Raw genomic sequence first — 22710 nt, 5'->3', positions numbered from 1 at the left:
TAATACCCTGAATCTATTTCTCACTTCCACTGTATAATCATAAAGGATTTGATTTAGGTCATACCTGAATGGTCTAGCGGTTTTCCCTACTTTCTTCAATTTAAGTCTTTTTGGTAATAAGGAGTTCATGATCTGAGCCACAGTCAGCTCCTGATTTTGTTTTTGCTGACTGTATAGAGCCTCTCCATCTTTGTCTGCAAAGAATATAATCAATCTTATTTCGGTATTGACCATCTGCTGATGTCCATGTGTAGAGTCTTCTCTTGTGTTGTTGGGTGAGGGTGTTTGCTATGACCAGTGCATTCTCTTGGCAAAACTCCATTAATCTTTGCCCTGATTCATTTTGTGCTCCAAGGCCAAATTTGCCTGTTATTCCAGGTAGCTCTTGACTCTTTACATGTGCATTCCAGTCCTCTATAATGACGAGGACATCTTTCTTTGGTGTTAGTTCTCAAAGGTTTTGTAGGTCTTCATAGAACATTTGACTTTAGCTTCTACAGCATTACTGATAGGGGTGTAGACTTGGATTACTGTGATATTGAATGGTTTGCCTTGGAAATGAACAGAGATCATTTTGTCGTTTTTGACATTGCATCCAAGTACTGCATTTTGAACTTTTTTGTTGACTATGATGGTTGCAAAAAGTCGAACATGACTGAGCAACTTTCACTTTGAGAAATTGAGTACAGAAAAAGTTCACAGGCCTCAGAGTGGCCTTGGGTGTGTGTCCTGAGTCACCTCCCAGCTGGTAAAGGTGAGAGTGTAAGTGAGAGGGCTGTGGTTCTCCTCACACTGGCTGTAACGGGAAAGAATGAATCCTGGCTCGAGACAGAGCCCTTCTGGAAGCCGAACCCTGCCCCTTGGTTCTTAGGTGAAGGTTGTCCCCTGAAGCTGAGCCCCTGCCTGGCCTTCTGTGACATGGCACTGAGAGGATGGCTGGGGCCGGGTAGTCAGAGCGCTTGGTGGAAAATGCTCTGCCTGCAAAGTCAAGTCCACTGCCGCCAGCTGGCTCCATAACCGCTTTCAGCCATCGCGTTTCAGTCTGTAAAACAAGGGGATTGCAATGCTTCTTAAACAGTACTGTGCGGACGAATCACTGGGGAACCCGTTAACATGCAGAGTCTGGTTCAGTGGGCCTGGGATGGGGCCCAGGACTGCATTTCTAACGATCTCTCAGGAGACAGTGCTGCTACAAGACGACACTCTGAGTAGCAAGGGATTAGCTTACAGTGTCCTTTTAAATTCTACCAGTGGTTCTTCCTGGCTCACACACCAGGGACTTTTGATTTGATTTCAGAAGGCTGGGGACTAGTCTGAAGTCTGCCCTCTTCAATGTCGGGAGATTGTTTTTCCTGGTCAGCTGGGGAAGTGTCTAAGAATAAGATAGGAGCCTGTGTCTTGGCTTCATCTTTGCTTCTGGCTATAGCTACTCCTAGTATCATGTGTAGTCTTAATTGTAGGGTCTGTTCATCTCAGTATGGTGACCTGGAAGGTCAGTCATCAGCATTTCCCACTTAGGACTTCTAGATGCCTAAAGCAAAGAGAACAAACTGGACAGTCACTCACATGAGCCTTTGTAGTAAAGATCTTAGGCTTTTAGAGCTGGAAGGGAACCTAGAGATTTGTGTGGGGTTTGCTTTTGGGGTTGTTTTTTTTTCCTCTTGATCACACTGTGCAGCTTGTGGGGTCTTAGCTCCTCTACCAAGGATTGAACCTGTGTCCTCCACAGTGAAAGCTTGGAATCCTAACCACTGGACCACTAGGGAATTCCTGGGAACCTAGAGATTTGAACCGGACACTTGCCTTTGCCATGGCAGAGCCCCATGAGGTGAAGGGACTTGGCAAGGATCTACAGGCAAGGAAGGGTTGACCTGGGGTGTCATTCAGTTGCCTCCAGTCCCAAGAAGTGTGTGTTGTGTTCAGATGTGAAGTACTTATATGTGTGTTTTAAGTCTGTGAGTAGCAAACTGTACTGAATTGTTCTGTTATGACAAATATGAAATATCTCCATATTATCTTTTTATTTAATTATTCTCTGTTATTTTTCTCAGTGTCAACCTGCCTCTGCAGCTGACTGGTCCAAGGATATACGAACTTGCAAGGTTTTAAGTGCACGGTCTTTGAATAAATGGCTGGTTATATGTAGTAACAGAGCTGAAAGTGTGACAGAGAACTTTCTGAACTGCTTGAGAAGAGTTGGAAGTCCCATGGGATTTAATGTGGATCACCCCAAAATGTGAGAAGATGCTGAAAATTCTCATTTTTTTCATATGTTAATATGGTTTGATTAGAAAGGTAATAGGAGTTAATGGCTGAAAGAGCTACAAATGTTTCTTTATGTCAGTAAAATTTCCTACTATAGAGTCCCAAGAAAATATTTATACGTAGAGTTGGCAATGATTAAAATTTTATCCAGTTAAGATGTATTTTATGTTGGTTTTTGTAAAACTTTATTTTCATAATTCTTCCTAGGCAGTAGTCTCATTACCTCATGTCTTTCCAGTACTAGTTGAGATATGAATTCTTAATAAATCCAGATATTGCCTTCTCAGCTTTTTTCTTAATTCCTCCATATCACTTGTTTATAAAACTTAACAGCAGTCAGGATATTAACAAAAGTTGCATTTCCTGACTAATTTGATAGATTTTATGATTTAAAATTTAATGTAAAAATAGATCTGAAACAAGTTTTCTTCTTCTGTTCCTGTGGCATAAGATTAGTCATCTAGATAGTTTGCTGATAGAACCAGGTCATTCATTTAACCTTTGAACATTTGTTGAGTATCTACTGCTACATAGTAAATGCTATGCTGTTTGCATGGGATGAGATAAATATGACGCTTTCTATTTAGCAAGGGGTCCATTCATATATAGTCACACTCAAAGCTGAATGCTGTTTCAATTTAGAAAAGCCACAAAGTTGGTCACGCCTTACTTCATTGCTTAAAAAAAGAACAACAGATACTTATTTCTCTTTGTTGTAGTGGAGGCACAAATGTCCTAATTGCCAGGGTGGGGAGTTATTCTTTAAATACATGGTTACTAATTCATTACATCATCAGCGCAAGAATTGTTGTAAACCATAGCTGTTCCCGAAGTCTCATTTTACACTCTGGTTTAGAATTCTCTCCTTATCAAATCTGTTAACAAATCACCTGGGTTGAGTTTCACCTGCTCTAATTTCTCTCAACCCATGAGGTAAGAAGACAGGAAAAGATTAAAGAAAGAAGCTACAGTCTCAGACCTGGACTGGCATCACAGGCTCTTTTTCACCCGGATTCCAACAAATCTGTGCTCTTGTTCTGTTCTTGGCCTGTTTTATTTGAAAGCTCGTATTTTATTCCATCCTTTTTCCTCTCCTGTGACGTATCTATTTACTCATTATATTTATATGCGTAGTTTCTCCCATCTGAAACAGCATTGCTGGTCACTCCTGTTGTAACCAGCGCGAGGCAGATAGTGGTCCTGCCACCTGGTGGGCAAGCTTTAAAAGGCCCCTGGGCACTGGGACCGTTCCAAGCATGTATACATATGAGAGATTGAACCCATGTCAAGAAAATAGATCTATGAATTCCTCTGAGTGGAATCACTTTCTGTAACCTCTGGCCCCTAATATACTGTAGCCACAGAACAGATAATTGATAAGTACTTGTCCACTGATTGACTGATTAATTAAGGCTAGATATTCCAGGCTCCATGCAAGGTGCCACAAGGAAAAAAAATCTTTTAGTTTGAATCATACAGATTAACTGGATATCTTGATCTCATTAATCTGATGATTTTTATTTTAGAGTTCCCATGGAGATTCAGATTACAGAATTTTTAGTCCCGATTTAACTTGAACTCTGTTTCAAACGTTTGATAGTGAGACTTGTAGTTTCAAAAGTACGCCTTCAATTCCATTTTGAACAACAGAATTGTGGTTTAGATGGAATCTCTGGGGACTCCATACAATGGAGAAAATTTTAGTTTTCACTAACCTGTTTTTTGTGTTAATAAAAGTAGTAGTTAAATGTTTCTGGCATATCTTGTTTGGGAGAAGCAATTTTAGACGCAAAAGGTTTCAGTTTAATGATTTTTTTTCCCCTCAAATTATAGTCTGTTATAAAAATCGACTGCTATTATTTTTAAGGCTATATGATTATGTGCTACTAAAATTCATACATTTTCAAAATTAATCTTTTTATGTAGCATAAAAGTACAAGAAAATCCAGCTGCATTTATTCACGCTATACAGAAGTATGTTAAATACGAGGTTCAGTTGGTAAGTATAGGATAGTTTTTTGTGTTTTGAGGTATAATTTTTATTTTTCTTCATATCTAACAAACAGTCTTGAAAGAAGGAATTTAAACATATTCTCCCACATGTTTTCAAATTGCTGTGCATTTCCCCAAACACCCAATAAAGTATTAATCTTGGTATTTTAACCAGATATTTTATTTTCCTTTCATATTTCTAATATTACTTTTTAACCCAGTGGCACTAGTGGTAAAGAATCTGCCTGCGAATGCAGGAGACACAAGAGATGTGGGTTTGATCCCTGGGTCGGGAACATCCCCTGAAGAAGGGAATGGCAACCCACTCCAGTATTCTTGCCTGGAGAATCCCATGGACAGAGGAGCCTGGTGGGCTACAGTCCATGGGAACCGAAAAGATTTGGACATGGCTGAGCGCCTACCCCTTTGTCAGCTTATTGGATATCTGCATATTTTCAGCTTGTTGGTGGGGGTCATCTTTTACTTAAGGTTTAAGATAAATTGACTCTCATCTTATCCCATAAGTGTTGGGGCACCCAGTTTTCTTCTCGTGTTTCAGGGGGTTCTTGGAAGGTGTAAGTTTTCACGTCGCCTATGGTCCCATGTTCCTCTTCCCCTGAATTCTTGTCCCCCTTCATGGGTGCCCTTTCCTTCTGCTTTATAATACCCTGAGGGATACCCACAATTGCTTCATTTACCAAAGTATCGTGTGTGTGTGAGTGCATGTTGTGTGTGGTGAGTGTGTGTATGTGTGTGTGTGGTGTGGTGTGTGTGTGTGGTGAATGCATGTGTGTGGTGAGTGTGTGTATGTGTGTGTGTAGTGAGTGAATGTGTATATGGTGTGTGTATATGTGGAGGGTGTGTGTGTAGTGTGTGCACGTGTGGAGGATGTGTATGTGTGTGTGTCATGAGTATGTGTGTGTGTGATGTGGTGTATGTGTGTAGTGTCTGTGTGTAGTGAGCGTATGTGTGTGTGTGGTATGGTGTGTGTGTGTAGTGAGTGCATGTGTGTGTGGTGTGTGTATATGCATGTGTGGGGTGTGTGTGTGTGGTGTGTGTAGTGAGTGCATATGTGTGTGCTGTGTATAGTTAGTGTGTGTGTGGTGTGTGTGTGTGTAGTGAGTGCATATGTGTGTGCTGTGTGTGTGTGGTGTGTGTCTGTGTGTGTGGTATGGTGTGTGTGTGTAGTGTGTGTGTGTGGTGAATGCATGTGTGTGGTGAGTGTGTATATATGTGTGTGTGGTGAGTGTGTGGTGTGTGTAGTGTGTGCGTATGTGTGGGGGGGTGAGTGTGTGTGTAGTGTGTGTGTGTAGTGTGTGATGAGTGTCTGGTCTGTATCTGTGTCTGTGGTAAGTATGTGTGTGTGTGTCTGTGTGGTGAGTGTATGTGTGGTGAGTGTGTGTATGTGGTGTGGTGTGTGTGTGTAGTGAGTATGTGTGTGGTGAGTGTGTGTGTGGTGTGTGTGTATGTGTGTGTGTTGTGTAGCTGACTTTGCTGAGGGTTTGGGGTCAAGGCACGATTACATCACATACCACCATTCCAGACAAGTTAAAATTGGCTTATATTTTCGTAAAGGATCTCTCAACCCTTCCCGTGTCTTGGAAATGTTCACTCAGCCTCTCACTGCACTGCAGTGCTTCTCTGCCCCAGCTGTTGTCTTAATCACCTGGCTTGTTCATCCCACCTGCCAGCCTTGCTATTCATATCTCACACAAAGCAGTTTAGTTAGCTATCTCTTTCCACAAAAATTTACCCATAAGGATGTTATTTTTTTATTTTATTTTTAAAATTTTTATTTTTACTTTATTTTATTTTACAATACTGTATTGGTTTTGCCATACATTGACATGAATCAGCCACGGGTGTACATGAGTTCCCAATCCTGAACCCCCCTCCCACCTCCCACCCCATATCATCTATCTGGATCATCCCCGTGCACCAGCCCCAAGCATCCTGTATCCTGCATCAAACATAGACTGGTGATTCGTTTCTTACATGATAGTATACATGCTTCAATGCCATTCTCCCAAATCATCCCACCCTCTCCCTCTCCCTCTGAGTCCAAAAGTCTGCTCTACACATCTGTGTCTCTTTTGCTGTCTCACATACAGGGTTATCATTACCATCTTTCTAAATTCCATATATATGTGTTAGTATACTGTATTGGTGTTTTTCTTTCTGGCTTACTTCACTCTGTATAATCGGCTCCAGTTTCATCCACCTCATTTGAACTGATTCAAACGTATTCTTTTTAATGGCCGAGTAATACTCCATTGTGTATATGTACCACAGCTTACTTATCCATTCATCTGCTGATGGACATCTAGGTTGTTTCCGTGTCCTGGCTATTGTAAACAGTGCTGCGATGAACATTGGGGTACATGTGTCTCTTTCAATTCTGGTTTCCTTGGTATGTATGCCCAGCAGTGGGGTTGCTGAGTCATAAGGCAGTTCTATTTGCAATTTTTTAAGGAATCTCCACACTGTTCTCCATAGTGGCTGTACTAGTTTGCATTCCCACCAACAGTGTAAGAATGTTCCCTTTTCTCCACACCCTCTCCAGCATTTATTGCTTGTAGACTTTCGGATCGCTGCCATTCTGACTGATGTGAAATGGTACCTCATTGTGGTTTTGATTTGCATTTCTCTGATAATGAGTGATGTTGAGCATCTTTTCATGTGTTTGTTAGCCATCTGTATGTCTTCTTTGGAGAAATGTCTGTTTAGTTCTTTGGCCCATTTTTTGATTGGGTTGTTTATTTTTTTGGAATTGAGCTGCAGGAGTTGCTTGTATATTTTTGAGATTAGTTGTTTGTCAGTTGCTTCATTTGTTATTATTTTCTCCTATTCAGAAGGCTGTCTTTTCACCTTGCTTATGGTTTCCTCTGTTGTGCAGAAGCTTTTAATTTTAATTAGATCCCATTTGTTTATTTTTGCTTTTATTTCCAGTATTCTGGGAGGTGGATCATACAGGATCCTGCTGTGATTTATGTCGGAGAATGTTTTGTCTGTGTTCTCCTCTAAGAGTTTTATAGTTTCTGGTCTTACGTTTAGATCTTTAATCCATTTTGAGTTTATTTTTGTGTATGGTGTTAGAAAGTGATCTAGTTTCATTCTGTTACAAGTGGTTGACCAGTTTTCCCAGCACCACTTGTTAAAGATATTGTGTTTAATCCATTGTATATTCTTGCCTCCTTTGTCAAAAATAAGGGTGTCTATGCTGCTGCTGCTGCTAAGTCGCTTCAGTCATGTCCGACTCTGTGCGACCCCAGAGACGGCAGCACACCAGGCTCCCCCGTCCCTGGGATTCTCCAGGCAAGAACACTGGGGTGGGTTGCCATTTCCTTCTCCAATGCATGAAAGTGAAAAGCGAAAGGGAAGTTACTCAGTCGTGTCCGACTCTTAGTGACCCCATGGACTGCAGCCTACCAGGCTCCTCTGTCCTTGGGATTTTCCAGGCAAGGGTGTCTATAGGTGTGTGGATTTATCTCTGGGCTTTCTATTTTGTTCCATTGATCTATATTTCTGTCTTTGTGCCAGTACCATACTGTCCTGATGACTGTGGCTTTGTAGTAGAGCCTGAAGTCAGGCAGGTTGATTCCTCCAGTTCATTCTTCTTTCTCAAGATTGCTTTGGCTATTCGAGGTTTTTTTGTATTTCCATACAACATAAGGATGTTATTAAACCAGAGAAATTCTCACTCTAAGAGCATTTATTTTTCACTTTAAAATGAAAAATTGAACTTACAGAAAAGTTGCAAGAATAGTACAAAGAACTCTAATATACCATTCACTCAGATTCCCCGATGATTGGCGTTTGATTATGTTTACTATCATTTTCTTGTCATTTCCTCTCCTCCCTGTCTCCCTCCCTCTTTCCCTTCCTCCCTTCCTGTCTTATTTATTTATTTTTTCCTGAACATTTGAGAGTAAGTTACAGGCATGATGCACATTACCCTTTTAATACAGTTACGCACATTTCCTACAAACAGGGTCACTCTCCTACGGAACCACAGAACAACCATCAAAATCAAGGAGCTGTACAACCAGCTAATCTACCAATTCCATTCACATTTCTCCATTTGTCCTGAGAATGTTTTCCTTAATGAATAGATCTAATATATTGCATTTAGTTGCCTTTTCTCTTTAATCTCTTCTTCAGTTTGTAACAGTTCCATAGTTTCCGTTGACTTGGATGACCTTCCAGTCTTTAAGAGTATAATAGACCAGTTATTCTATACAGTGTCTCTCACTTTGGGTTTGTCTACTGTTTCTTTATCATTAAATTCAGTTTATGCACTTCAGGCAGCAATATCACAGGAATGATTCTGTGTTCTTACCAGGGGGTACTCCATTACTAGGGTGGATTCTGTCAAGCTTCTTCTTTATAAAGTTACACTTTTTGGTAATTAGGATTTTTTTTTTGGTAGGGAGATACTTTGAGACTATGTAAATATCCTGTTCCTCATCCAGCTTCACCCACTAGTGTTAGAGTCCATTGATAATTCTTGTCTGAATCCATTCTTACAGCCTATGTGCATAAGCCCAGTCGCTCAGTCGTGTCTGAGTCTTTGAGGCCCTATGTCCAAATTGTCCTTGGTTTTGCCAGTAGGAACTCCATTCAATATGGCTTCTGTCTTTTTGATGTTTTCTTATCTTTCGTGGAACACTTCCTTACTGTCTGGCAAAGTAAGATATTCCAGGTTAATTTAAGTTTTTCTGCCCAACTCTGGAATTGTATATTTCTCCAATGAGCCCTGACTCCTTTTGGAAGAGATCAGTATCACAAACCAAGATCTGGGCACTGGGTGTGCTTATTTATACTGGGATGTCATGGCCCCTAGGCTTTCCCAATGGGCAAAGCTAGGAAATATGTGTATGTGTGTATGTGCGTGGGCTTCCCTGGTGGCTCAGTAGTGAAAAGTTTGCATGCGGTGCAGGAAATGTGGGTTCAGTCCCTGAGTGGAGAAGATCTCCTGGAGAAGGAAATGGCAATCCACTCCAGTATTCTTGCCTGTGAAATCCAATGGACAGAGGAACCTGGTGGGCTAGTCTGTGGGGTCACAAGAGTTGGACATGACTTAGCGACTAAACTACCATTGTTGCATGGGTGTGCATATATATACAAGAACACTTGCATCTATTTTATTACTGTATGTATCTATTTATATATTAAGATATTTTATCAAATTTTAAATATGAAACATGTTCAGGTCCCCAGTTGCAACCCAGTGCCACAGGAGATGGTTCTCCCTTTCCATATCTGTACCCCTTATCTCTGAGAGTGAGAAGCATGGCCCTTATTATTCTCCACATACTTGCTTACTTCTCATCCCTGGTGTGTAACCAGTTTCTCTTGGGTCTCACCTTCTTATGATCCTGGTTCCCATTGGGCCACTCCTTGCTTAGCCCCAAATTCCCGGGATGCAAGGCAGGAAGGCCCCTAAGATAATTTTTCTGGTACTTTAAAAATATTTTCTTCTGCTTTATATGATTAAGTGTAAATAATTTTAGCTTTTGATGTTGTGATATGGAACAATTCTATAGGTGAAAAAAAGTCACTATATTTGTTTTCTGTTGATTATGACAGTGCCTATCTTTTCTATAATTTGGGGGATGGGGGTGGTTGAAAGTAGAGAATAAAAGATAGGAAGGAGATGGAGTTAGGCCAGGAGAGGTCCTTCTGTGAGGGAAATACCTGATGGTAAGTATTGGCAGTAACAGAGAAGACTGGAATTGACCAGGGCACCTGAAGCGTCTTTCTCCTTATTTTCCCTCCTGTCATACCCTACATTCAAGTCCGAGTAGACAAACAAAAACAAAAACTGTTGTTTTTTCTTTAATTTCGGATGTCCAGGGCCTAATGGGGAAAAGACTACAATTTAAGGGAATTCTCCACTTTGCTTGTCTGTGGATGCAGTTGGGGAGTGGGCAGGGGGGCGCTGGAGAGCCACAGGGAAGGGTCACTGCAAAGAAGAGAGGTAACTGGAGGAAAAGCTAGGTTGGAAGGGAATTTGAGGAAACTGACCGAATCACATCAGGAGAGAAGCAGAGAGGAAGGAAGAGCCCAAGGAGGTGGCAGGATTGGAGGGGGTCTTTGCAGAGCAGATGGCTGATGAGAAGGCATTTCAGAAGGCTTAGATTCATTGTCTTCTCTTTAAAGACCGTTTAAGAGAATTGTAGGTGTGCTGTTTGCTTCTTGGGAGTGTAAGGGCGAAAGATGTTTTGGAAATTCATTGTTTTTTAAAGCATCCTCTCAACATAAGTAAATTGGCTTTCTTCTTTTTGATATTGGTGCTGTCTGTTTTGTTTTTAGGTGATGTGTATTCTGCCTTCCATGCAGACGAGCTATTATGATTCCATTAAAAAATATTTGAGCTCCGACTGCCCAGTCCCCAGCCAGTGTGTGCGTGCTCAGACGTTGAATAAGCAGGGGATGATGCTGAGTGTCACCACCAAGATTGCCATGCAAATGATCTGTAAACTCGGGGGTGAGCTCTGGGCAGTGGAGATCCCGGTGAGGAACTGCCTCTCTTTTCCTTTTAGTCACCAATCAGTTATGAATTTTAAAAAGTGAATCAAAGTAGGAGATATTTTCATGTGATTCTGGAAATATTTGCACTGTTTGTTTATTGGGTCAGTTTATTGTTTATCTGTTTGTCTGCTCTGGGTTCCATTATACACCAGCCACTGGGAAGGTCTGGAGGGTGAGTTGTGGCCCCTGTTCTCGTGGCGCGTTAGTCAAGCCGGTAGCAGACTGTTTCACGAAAGAGAATCTAGTCTGGCATCGACTTGGAGGGACTTGATTTGGAGCCATCATTTAAAATCTGGGTTCTGTGGCCCCTGCCTTTCCCTGCTTTTAGCAGGGCACTACCTTACAGAGGACCCTTGCACTCTAGATGGAACGCCTCTCCCCCCACACTCCAAGAGCTTAAGGAAGTAGCCGCACCTGTGATGTAAACCTCCAGTTTGTGTTGGGAACTGAAAAAATGCTATTCTCTTTCCTGAACTATGGTCACTGTGGAAAGAAGTGGTGAAACAGGAATGAGAGCCCATTGCTTGTTCCCTTAATCAGGATAAACGAGGTTACCCTCAGCTGCTTCTTCTGGAGGCATGCAGACAAGTGAGGATTCCTTGGAGAGCTAAAGAATGGGGAATGGAATTTCCCTTCAAATTCCTTCAGCTTTGAGGCAAGGGATAAATGATGGACCGACCGCTTTACCGGAACCCTTAAGCCATCAATGGCCCTTGCCTACCCCAGCAGTGGTTGGTGGCCATTTTGGATTACAGTGTGTCTCTTAATCAAAGTATGTACTATATTCTTCCCTCTGTCTTTAAGTTTCTCTGGTTTCTGGTTTAATAACCTGCCTCATCTGGACCTTGATCTCCCTGGCAGAGTTTAATTTAAATAAATTCATAACCATGGAGAGTCTTTTAAAAATTGCATATTAAGTCATTGCTTGGGAAAATAATACCTCATTCCATTAAATCATGAAAAATCTAATTTTACAGTTAAAGTCCCTGATGGTGGTTGGTATCAATGTCTGTAAAGATGCGTTCAGCCAGGGAACGATGGTGGTTGGATTTGTGGCCAGTATTAACCCCAGAATCACCAGGTACTTTTAAAATTACCCTAACATAGTCTTAAACTGTTTGGACTTTTACTACAGTTTAGTTTGATTTAACTAAAGGCTATACAGCAAGGAATAGTTTGTATTCTTCACTCATTTTTAAAATATGAACACTTGTGGTCACAAATTTTATTCACATATATAAATATGATGGGTAATATTGGAGTAAAATTTAGCTTCAATAAAAAACTATTTTTATAAGTACATTAAGACAGGCTATTTCTTATATGCTCTGTAGTAGAAAGTTTACGTTCATGATGTCACGCAGTTGAGAATCAGGTTGCCTGGATTTATATCCTGATCTACAACTTACCTATTCTGTGTAAATGTTCAAGACATGCTTGTTAATATTTTCAATAGTCACAGAAACTTGATATGGTGGTTGTTTATTTACACAGCTTTTAAAAACATAGGCAGTGGACTTCCCTGGTGATTCAGTGGTTGAGACTCTGCTTTTTCACTGCAGGGGACACGGGTTTGATCCCTTGTTGGGGGACTAAGATCCCATATGCTGAGACACCAGCCAAAAATAAATAAATAAATAAGAAATAAAATACATCTTCTTTAGGAAAAAGCAAACATAGGCAGGATGAGGGATAACACATTAAATATTGACTCATAGTACATGTTAAATTGTAGTTCTTAGAATTGTTTCAGTATTTATAACTAAACAATGTGTTTTGAGGCTGTTTGCAACAGGTTTTCTTCCTAGAATTAAGCTCTTTGATTTACTCCATTAAATTTGTGATCAGGTATATATTTGGGATTGTGGAAAACAGACAAAGCAACAGTTTGCATGCCTCCAACTTCATTCCGGGTTGTATGAGATCCCTGTTCTGAGTGTCACTTCCTTAATCAAACACCTAAGGGATTTCTGGCTTCTTAGCAACATTTCTAATTGCACCATGATTATTGCACATTTTTAGAGAACTAGAGAAATGGAGATATTATGTATCACTAAGTCATTATCTTCATGTTATAAGTGCTTTTAATTAATAATTTTAGCAAGAGAACTTGCTTCTGAAGTCTAGATTAAGTTAATCATGTTAAGATTTCAATTCCCCAAAGCTTACCTATAGAAATGAAGTTTATCCTTGAGAAATCTTTGAATAATTTGAAAGTAGAAGGTCTACTGCCAGACTAATACATTTCCTTAATAATATAGTGGCCTGTATTAATCAGCGCTTATTATGTACCAAGTGCCGAACCAAGTACTTTCGGTATTTTATCTAATTTTTACAACAACCCTATGAGATACTAACTGCTTTGCATGCTAAGTCACTTCAGTCGCATCTGACTCTTTGCAACCCCATGGAACCCCATGGGGAGCCATGCAACCCCGCCAGGCTCCTCTGTTCATGGGATTGTCCAGGTAGGGGTACTGGAGTGGGTTGCCATTTCCTCCTCCAGGGTATCTTCTGATCCAGGGATTGAACCCAAGTTTTCTGTGGCTCCAGCATTGGCAGGCAGATTCTTTACCACTGAGCTACCTGGGGAGCCCACTAACTATATTACTATTTTGTAAATTTCCTTGGCACAAATGAGGAAACTGAAGCTTAGGTTCATATAATAAAGTCACACAGTTGGTGAATTTACCAGCCAAGACTTGAACCCAGAGACATCTGATGCTTTAGTTTCTAGTATCAGTAAATTTTAGTGAGTGGGAGGGGGGTGAGGGAGAGCATTTTAATATAATAGTGATCATATAGTGTATACAAAGTTATGAACATTGATTTAGCTATGTCTACTTCTTAATTTAATACATATGCATGTTGATAGCAGAACTTTCAAAGGTGAACTTTACTTTGTTTCTTTGCTTACTTTAGGTGGTTTTCCCGCTGTATCCTTCAGAGAACAACAGCTCATGTTGCAGACTGCTTAAAAGTGTTCATGATCGGTACTAAACTCATAGCAGTGGGGTGGGCTCCACGGACTGCTCCTTCAGACCCAAAGTCCATAAGCTTCTAGCAGATCAGACAGGTGGAAACAGACTCCTTAAGTCTCCCTGAGTCAGTTGGCACCTAGTTGGAGACCCCAAAGCTGTGGCCTGACTCAGGCTGATAGATAGGCGCTGTGGAATTTACGTTTCTGTCTCTGTGTGAAAAACTGAAAGCGAGGAGGAAAGAAAAGTTTGTAGCTGCTGGTGGCTCTGGCAAGCAGTTTGAAGGCCAAAAGAAACTTAGCCTGGAGGCATAAGGATTGTGACAGACCAGGTCTAGAAACAGGAGAGAAGCCTGGGGGACTGGCGTGGGGGTGCTGGCAGGTCAGGTGTAGCATCGGAGGAGAAAATGGGGAAGACAAAGGTGGGGTGGGTGCCCTCCTCACAGAGGAGTGCAGTGGAAAGAGGGGTCTGGGGTTCCCATATCTTTTCCAACCCAGGTCCGAAACTGGCTTGGCCCCTGCCTAGCAATGTGTACAACTCCCCCCGCCCCCAGTCTGCACCATCACAACTATAAACTCTGAGGGGTTGTAAATACTTGTTTCTCAAAAAGGTGCATTTGGTGATATGTACTGGTAGTGGACTTATACATATGGTCATCTTCTATCAAACTAAAATTAATCTCCAGGACCATAAACTCTCCTAATACAATGGTGCCATATATGCAGGAAAAGAAATATTTTATCATATTACTTTCTCTTCACTTCAAAACCTGGTCATGTTTTTTAGCAGTAGTTATGAAAAGTTTCTGTTGGGTAGGAGTCTCTGCTCTTTAGGCAGTTTCTTAAAGTGTGTGGAAATTTTTCAGAGTTCATATTGTCAGCAAGACTTATGGGTGAGTCGGTGTGAAGAGATGTTTTTTTTACAGGAGCAGCCAAGTCTTTTCCTTATGTTTTCATATTTATGCTCATTAGAGAAGAAAACTATATAATATTATCCAGGCTTTCCTTATTGAGAGGATTTAAAGATTGAAAGAAACTAAATGAGAATTAATTTGGCTTGGGGGAATTTGTATGTCTATGGAATAAGTTAAATTTTAATTTATTGCTTAGATATTAAAATTTTACTAAAGAGATATGCTGAGTTTGAGTATATATTATGCCACAGAAGCCATTATGATTCCTTAAATAGCAGAAATGCAGCAATGTTCCAGAAAGTTATCCAATTTTATATTATTGCAAAACAACCCAAAATAGGTATTACCCTATCTCACTGCGGTCTGAAATAGCAAGCTATTTAAACATTGAAATATATGGGAATGTTATTCTTTGTTGGCATCGGACAAGTCATCCTTTTCTTATTAACATCAAATCCCGCAGGGGCACTGAACAGGTGGTATAGGAATAACCACGGTTTGCCAGCACGGATAATTGTGTACCGTGACGGTGTTGGCGATGGTCAGCTCCAGACACTCGTCGACTATGAAGTCCCACAACTGCTGAGCAGTGTGACCGAAGCAAGTTCAAATACCAGGTATCAGTTGAGTATTCTTTTCCCACTTCCAATTCTAGCACATTCATCGTAATTATTAAAATTATTATGTGCATCTCTTTTAATTTTTGTGCAGTTAAGTTTTGCTCCATTTCTGCCTTATGCGAGTGCAACCACCCCTAGATTGGAGAGTGGTTGGGATAGTCTTATGTAAGTGGTCTGGGTGCTGTGAGTTTTGGCGGGCCCTGGGTAGGGGTACCAGAAGAAGGCCCAGAGCAGCTGACACTGAGATTCAGCAGGAAGCTTGCAGGGCTGCTGGCAGCTAAAGATGCTTCGTAAATACTAACATGCTGGGGGGGAAAAGCTCTGGTTTCAAATTCAAGGCCCAGATCAACACAAGGGTGAGTCTCTGACGTGCAGGCACTGATCTGCAGCTCAGGTGTGTGGAAGATGCTGAGGGCAGTGTGGGTGCTGTGAAATCAAGGCTGAATTTGGAAATCAGACCATTCTAAACACCAAGAACCTTCCTCTACTTGTCAGATTTCTAGATTCGATGTCTTGGTCCACTTTCCTCCATGATTATATCCAGTGGTAAGTGCAAGAAAAATGTTAGAACCGGGAAAATGGAGAAGGATTATGATCTCAAGATGGCTTCTTAAAATCCTCAGAAAGCCTTATATTCCAAGTTGTGCACAGCACTCCTTCTCCTCTCTGGAGTTATACCATCATACAACTGTCAAGGCTCAAAGGAGCCAAACCTTGACCTCATCAGTGACCATCAGAGAGGAGAGTGAGCATCATAGCTCAGTGGCAAACCCACCTTTAGCTGCATTCAAACTATCAGAGCCAAACTTTCTCATTCCCCGCTGACCTTGCGTCACTTCAGTTCAGTCGCTCAGTCGTGTGTGACTCTTTGTGACCCCATGGTCTGGAGCACGCCAGGCCTTCCTGTCCATCACCAACTCCCGGAGCGTGCTCAAACTCATGTCCATCGAACCTGTGATGCCATCCAACCATCTCACTCTCTGTCGTCCCCTCTCCTCCTGCCTTCACTCTTTCCCAGCATCAGGGTCTTTTACAGTGAGTCAGTTCTTCACATCAGGTGGCCAAAGTATTGGAGCTTCAGCTTCAGCATCAGTCCTTCCAATGAATATTCAGGACTGATTTCCTTTAGGATTGAGTGGTTGGATCTCCTTCTCCATCACCACAGTTCAAAAACATCAATTCTTCAACGCTCAGCCTTCCTATGGTCCAATTCTCACATCCATACATGACTACTGGAAAAAAACCATAGCCTTGACTAGATAGACCTTTGTTGGCAAAGTGATACCTCTGCTTTTTAATATGCTGTCTAGGTTGATCATAGCTTTCCTTCCAAGGAGCAAGCATTTTTTAATATCACGGCTGCAGTCACCATCTGCAGTGATTTTGGAGCTCAAGAATATAAAGTCTGTCACTATTTCCATTGTTTCCCCATCCATTTGCCATGAAGTGATGGGACCAGATGCCATGATCTTAATTTTCTGAATGTTGAGTTTTAAGCCAACTTTTTCACTCTCTTCTTTCACTTTCATGAAGAGGCTCTTCAGTTCCACTTCGCTTTCTGCCATGAGAGTGGTATCATCTGCATATCTCAGGTTATTGATATTTATCCTGGCTATCTTGATTCCAGCTTGTGCTTCATCCAGCCAGGCATTTCACATGATGTACTCTTCATAGAAGTTAAATAAACAGGGTGGCAATATACAGCCTTGACATACTCCTTTCCCAATTTGGAACCAGTCCATTGGTCCACGTCCGGTTCTAACAGTTACTTCTTGACCTGCATACAAATTTCTCAGGAGGCAGGTCAGCTGGTCTGGTATTCCTATCTCTTGAAGAATTTTCCAGTTTGTTGTGATCCACACAGTCAAAGGCTTTAACATAATAAATGAAGCAGAAGTAGATGTTTTTCTGGAACTCTCTTGCTTTTCTGTGATCCAACAGATGTTGGCAATTTGATCTCTGGTTCCTCTGCCTTTTCTAAAACCAGCTTGAACATCTGGAATTTCTTGGTTCATATACTGTTGAAGCTTGGCTTGGGGAATTTTGAACATTACTTTCCTGGTATGTGAAATGAGTGCAATTGTGAGGTAGTTTGAACATTCTTTGGCATTGCCTTTCTTTGGGATTGGAATGAAAACTGATCTTTTCCAGTCCTGTGGCCACTGCTGAGTTTTCCAGATTTGCTGGCATGTTGAGTGCAGCACTTTCACAGCATCATCTTTCGGGATTTGAAATAGTGCAACTGGGATTCCATGACCTCCACTAGCTTTGTTCATAATGATGCTTGTTCAGGCCACTTAATTTAGGACTCCAGGATGTCTGGCTCTACGTGAGTGATCACACCATCGTGGTTATCTGGGTCATTAAGATACTTTTTTGTATAGTTCTTCTGTGTACTCTTGCCACCTTTTAATATTTTCTGTTTCTGTGAGGTCCATACTGTTTGTGTCCTTTATTGTACCCATCTTTGTATGAGATGTTCCCTTGGTATCTCTAATTTTCTTGAAGAGATCTCTAGTCTTTCCCATTCTACTGTTTTCCTCTATTTCTTTGCATTGATCGCTGAGGAAGGCTTTCTTATCTCTCCTTGCTATTCTTTGGAACTCTGCATTCAGATTGATATATCTTTCCTTTTCTCCCTTGACTTCAGCGTCTCTTCTTTTCTCAGCTATTTGTAAGGCCTCTTCAGACAACCATTTTGCCTTTTTGCGTTTCTTTTTCTTTGATCACTGCCTCTTGTACAATGTCACAAACCTCATTCCATAGTCCTTCAGGCGCTCTATGAGATCTAATACCTTGACTCTATTTGTCTCTTCCACTGTATAATTGTAAGGGAGTTGGTTTTGGTCATACCTGAATGGTCTAGTGGTTTTCCCTACTTTCTGCAAGTTAAGTCTGAATTTGGCAATAAGAAGTTCATGATCTGAGCCACAGTCAGCTCCTGGCCATGTTTTTGGTGCTTCTCCATCTTTGGCTGCAAAGAATATAATCAGTCTGATCTCAGTATTGACCATCTGGTGATGTCCACGTGTAGAGTCTTCTCTTGTGTTGTTGGAAGAGGGTGTTTGCTATGACCAGTGCGTTCTCTTGGCAAAACTCTGTTAAGCTTTGCCCTGCTTCATTTTGTACTTCAAGGCCTAACTTGACTGTTACTTCACTTCCTATGTTTGCATTCCAGTCTGTTGTGATGAAAAGAACATCTTTTTTTGGCCACTTTTTCTGGTTAGTTCTAGAAGGTCCTGTAGGTCTTCATAGAACCATTCAGCTTCAACTCTTTGGCTTTAGTGTTTGGGGCATAGACTTGGATTACTGTGATATTGAATGGTTTGCCTTGGAAACAGAGACCATTCTGTTATTTTTGAGATTGCATCCAAGTACTGCATTTTAGACTCTTTTGTTGACCCTGAAGGCTACTCCATTTCTTCTAAGGGATTCTTGCCCACAGTAGTAGATACAATGGTCAACTGAATTAAATTCAACCATCCCAGTCCATTTTAGTTCACTGATTCCTAAAATGTGTGTTCACTCTTGCCAATCTCCTGTTTGACCACTTCTAATTTACCTTGATTCATGGACCTAACATTCTAGGTTCCTATACAATATTGTTCTGTACAGCATCGGACTTTACTTTCACCACCAGTCACATCCACAACTGGGCATTGTTTTCGCTTTGGCTCCGTCTCTTTATTCTTTCTGGAGTTATTTATCCACTCTTCTCCCATAGCATATTGGGCACCTACCAACCTGGGGAGTTCATCTTTCAGTACCTCTCTTTTTGCCTTTCTATTCTGTTCATGGGATTCTCAAGGCAAGAATACTGAAGTGGTTTGCATTGGGTCAATCTAACTGATCCAAGAGTCACCAGCATGCAATTTGGGGATCTCAGGATACATTCTACCAGCTGACAATGCTAAAGAGTTAGTTCTCCTGCAGGATGACATCAACTTTTAAAAAGTTTCGAGATTGAAAACATTAATAAAGTATTTTTAAGATAAAGCGCTTAAAGTGAATTTTCGGTGATCTGGAGGTTTCTCCCATAATGGCAGATATTTGTTGTTGTTTAGTTGCAGTCATGTCTGACTCTTTTGAGACTCCATGGGCTGTAGCTCACCAGGCTTCTCTGTCTCTGGGATTTCGCAGGCAAGAATACCGCCGTGGGTTGCCATTTCCTTCTCCAGGAAATCTAGATGCAGGGATTGAACTTAAGTTTCCTGCATTGCAGGTGGATTCTTTACCACTGAGCTACCAGGGGCAAATATTTGGATTTTATCTATTAACACTTAACACCTGGTCATTCAGCATTTGGCCCCAAGGTGTATGTGGTCTGTCCATCCACCCTCCCAGGCATGTGTTTTGCAGGATTCAGAAGCAATGACTGGAGGAGTAAGGAGAGCTTCTAGTTTTCCATTTTTAGAAATTGAGAAGAAGAGCGAAGGTGAAACAGGGAGATGATTGCCAATGGAAAAAAGAATCTTGTTTCTGTGTATAATTCTATAGATGCTTTCTTTAGAAGTGTTAATTGAGATGCTTTCTTTAGAAGTGTTAATTGTAATTTATTGTCCCATGAACCATTCTTGAGAGCCCCTTGGACTGCAAGGAGATCCAACCAGTCCATTCTAAAGGAGATCAGTCCTGGGTGTTCTTCGGAAGGAATGATGCTAAAGCTGAAACTCCAGTACTTTGGGCACCTCATGCGAAGAGTTGACTCATTGGAAAAGACTCTGATGATGGGAGGGACTGGGAGCAGGAGGAGAAGGGGACGACAGAGGATGAGATGGCTGGATGGCATCACTGACTCGATGGACGTGAGTTTGAGTGAACTCCAGGAGTTGGTGATGGACAGGGAGGCCTGGCGTGCTGCGATTCATGGGGTCGCAAAGAGTCGGACACGACTGAGCAACTGAACTGAACTGGTGAACCATTCTTCCCTATCCCTTTTCAATGATGGAAATTGGTCAAGTGATTGGACATACCACACTTTGGCAACAAATGAAGATGATCCTTAATTTAAAGACTGGTTATATTTCAGGGAGGAGGGGAGATTAGGGGTAATTTTAATTTTCTTTGTTTTGCAGCATTTTGTGAATGAATGAATTTATTTCATTTTAAAATTACCAGGAATATATAAATAAATAGAAAAGGCTGCATGGCTTGGTTTTAGTTCTCTCCGTCTTCTTCTTATTATTATTACTATTATTTTTTACTTTGCCTCTCTGGTTTTAAGCCCCACACTGTCAGTGATTGTGGTCAGGAAGAGGGGCATGCCACGATTCTTGGCGGAAACTGGCCGAAATCTGCAGAACCCACCACTTGGCACTGTCGTGGATTCAGAAGCAACACGGCCGAAATGGCAAGTCTGTTAGAAAATCTATTTTTAACAAAGCTTTGACCATGTGTGGTCAGGTTTGGCCCTGTTCTGCTTGCCTTCTTTCTCACAATCCTTCCTTTCCTCTCAGGTATGACTTTTACTTGATCAGCCAGATGGCCTGTCGGGGAACTGTTAATCCCACCTACTATAACGTCATTTATGATGACAATGGCCTGAAGCCCGACCACATGCAGAGACTCACATTCAAACTGTGTCACCTGTACTACAACTGGATGGTGAGTGTCAGCTCTGTACTTAGTTGCAGAGTAGAACTTGGGGTGCCCACCTGGAAGTTGTCACCCGATTCACCTTTGGCACAATGCCTGAATTTCCACAAAGGAGGGATGAATTAATGGATGGGTGGATGGATGATTTCTTAGTCCACACTGGATGAAACCCACTCTATCATAGACATAAAATACCAGTAACTATTAGAATGCATTAGCATTGATAATTTCTCAAAGACTTTATTATATATATTATTTTATACCAGTCTGGGAGGAAATCAGGGTATTGTTATTTCCCAGTTACACATGAGACAGTTGAAGGCAACTCAGATATTGTGTCTGGTGGGAAAACAATAGGCATGACTCTATTCCAGAGCTGCTGTCAAGGTCCAAAGCCAGGATTTGATCGCAGCCCCTCAGAGTTTCAAATTGTAGGAAACGTAGGTCAGCCCTCAGTGTGCGGCTCACAGGTCCGGGCGTCATGAAATCTCTCGGCTCCCCCATCCTGCCCAGTGAATTTAAGTTCTCAGTGAGCAAGGTTGCCCTTTGTTGGTGAGTTCTCACTGATTTACACACATTCTAACGTATGTATAACTAGTGGATGAAAAAAACCTCAGGAAAAAATACTGCTTTGAAGAGTAAGTTTTCCTCTTAATTACTATCAATACATTTTCCTCCTCAGGGCCTAATCAGTATTCCAGCTCCCTGTCAGTATGCACGCAAGCTGACCTTCCTAGTGGCACAAAGCCTTCATAAAGAACCAAGTTTGGAATTAGCCAATTCTCTCTTCTACCTGTGATAACATGAATGGAGGGCATCGCTGGTGGAGGATTCTGAGGAGCCCTTGGTGTACTCTGTACAAATCTGCTATAAGCTCAAGGCTGTGGCTCCGGCAAACAGATTGAGTGTACTTTTAACTTCTGAGGAAAAAAAAAAAGGCCATGGCCACTGAATCTGAAATGGTTCAGAAGAAATGATGTTTTATTTTTATTTTTATTATTTTTTTTTAATTGAAGGATGATTGCTCCACAATATTGTGCTCATCTCTGCCTGTCATCAGCATGAATCAGCCACGTGGTATACACATGTGTTGTTTTATTTTAAAGAGTTTTGTGCTCAGGGTGAATTCTGTGGTATATAGAATTAAAATGTACCATCACCTGTAAGGTATACCAAAAAGTTAAATAAGTGCTTGCGTGATGTTTTAATGGTAGGGTCTAATTTCCACCCTAAAATTTGCAGAAGTTTTCTTAAAATTATGTTGTAGAGTGTTTTGTTGAGTGGTTTAAGTAGTTGTTAGAAAATAAAGAAAATTGAGAGCATCACATGTGTGTTTATTGTTATTTGAATTTTAGTTGACATTTCATGTGAACTTTATTATCTAAGCGTTTTCAGCAAAAACTCTTAGCCCCTAAACCACCTCACCATCACTCTGTGACGTTATATTTCCAAAAGTGAACATTTCACTTATTCTTTAAGATTGAAGTATCATTAATTTACAATGTTGTGTTAGTTTCAAGTGTACAGCAAAATGATTCAGTTATACATGTATATTTACACATATATGCATGCGTGCATGCTAAGCCACTTAAGTCATGCCTGACTCTGCGATCCTGTGGACTATAGCCTGCCAGGCTCCTCTGTCCATGGGATTCTCCAGGCAAGAACAGTGGAATAGGTTGCCATGCCCTCCTCCAGGGGATCTTTCCAATACAGAGATCAAACCCACGTCTCTTAGTCTCCTGCATTGGCAGGCAGGTTCTCTACCACTAGTGCCACCTGGAAGCCCATATATACACACAAATATATGTCT

The 22710-nt window shown here is 41.2% G+C and overlaps 1 protein-coding gene across 1 annotated transcript in view; it reads left to right on the top strand.

Annotated features, from left to right (window-relative positions):
* The window catches only part of PIWIL4 (piwi like RNA-mediated gene silencing 4), a 55835-nt gene extending 34139 nt beyond the window's left edge, over positions 1–21696 (top strand). The window contains exons 13-21 of the mRNA XM_068989101.1: positions 2052–2236; positions 4192–4264; positions 10573–10773; positions 11769–11872; positions 13714–13784; positions 15146–15299; positions 20527–20652; positions 20759–20906; positions 21580–21696. Coding sequence (XP_068845202.1) covers positions 2052–2236; positions 4192–4264; positions 10573–10773; positions 11769–11872; positions 13714–13784; positions 15146–15299; positions 20527–20652; positions 20759–20906; positions 21580–21696 — 1179 coding nt within the window. The remainder of the gene's footprint in view (positions 1–2051; positions 2237–4191; positions 4265–10572; positions 10774–11768; positions 11873–13713; positions 13785–15145; positions 15300–20526; positions 20653–20758; positions 20907–21579) is intronic.
* Positions 21697–22710: the final 1014 nt, after the last annotated feature.

The sequence above is a fragment of the Capricornis sumatraensis genome, chromosome 16 (genome assembly GCF_032405125.1).
Source record: "Capricornis sumatraensis isolate serow.1 chromosome 16, serow.2, whole genome shotgun sequence".
Lineage (NCBI taxonomy): Eukaryota > Metazoa > Chordata > Mammalia > Artiodactyla > Bovidae > Capricornis > Capricornis sumatraensis.
The sequence above is the reverse complement of the archived record's forward strand: the minus strand, read 5'-3'. Positions and strand labels throughout refer to the sequence as shown.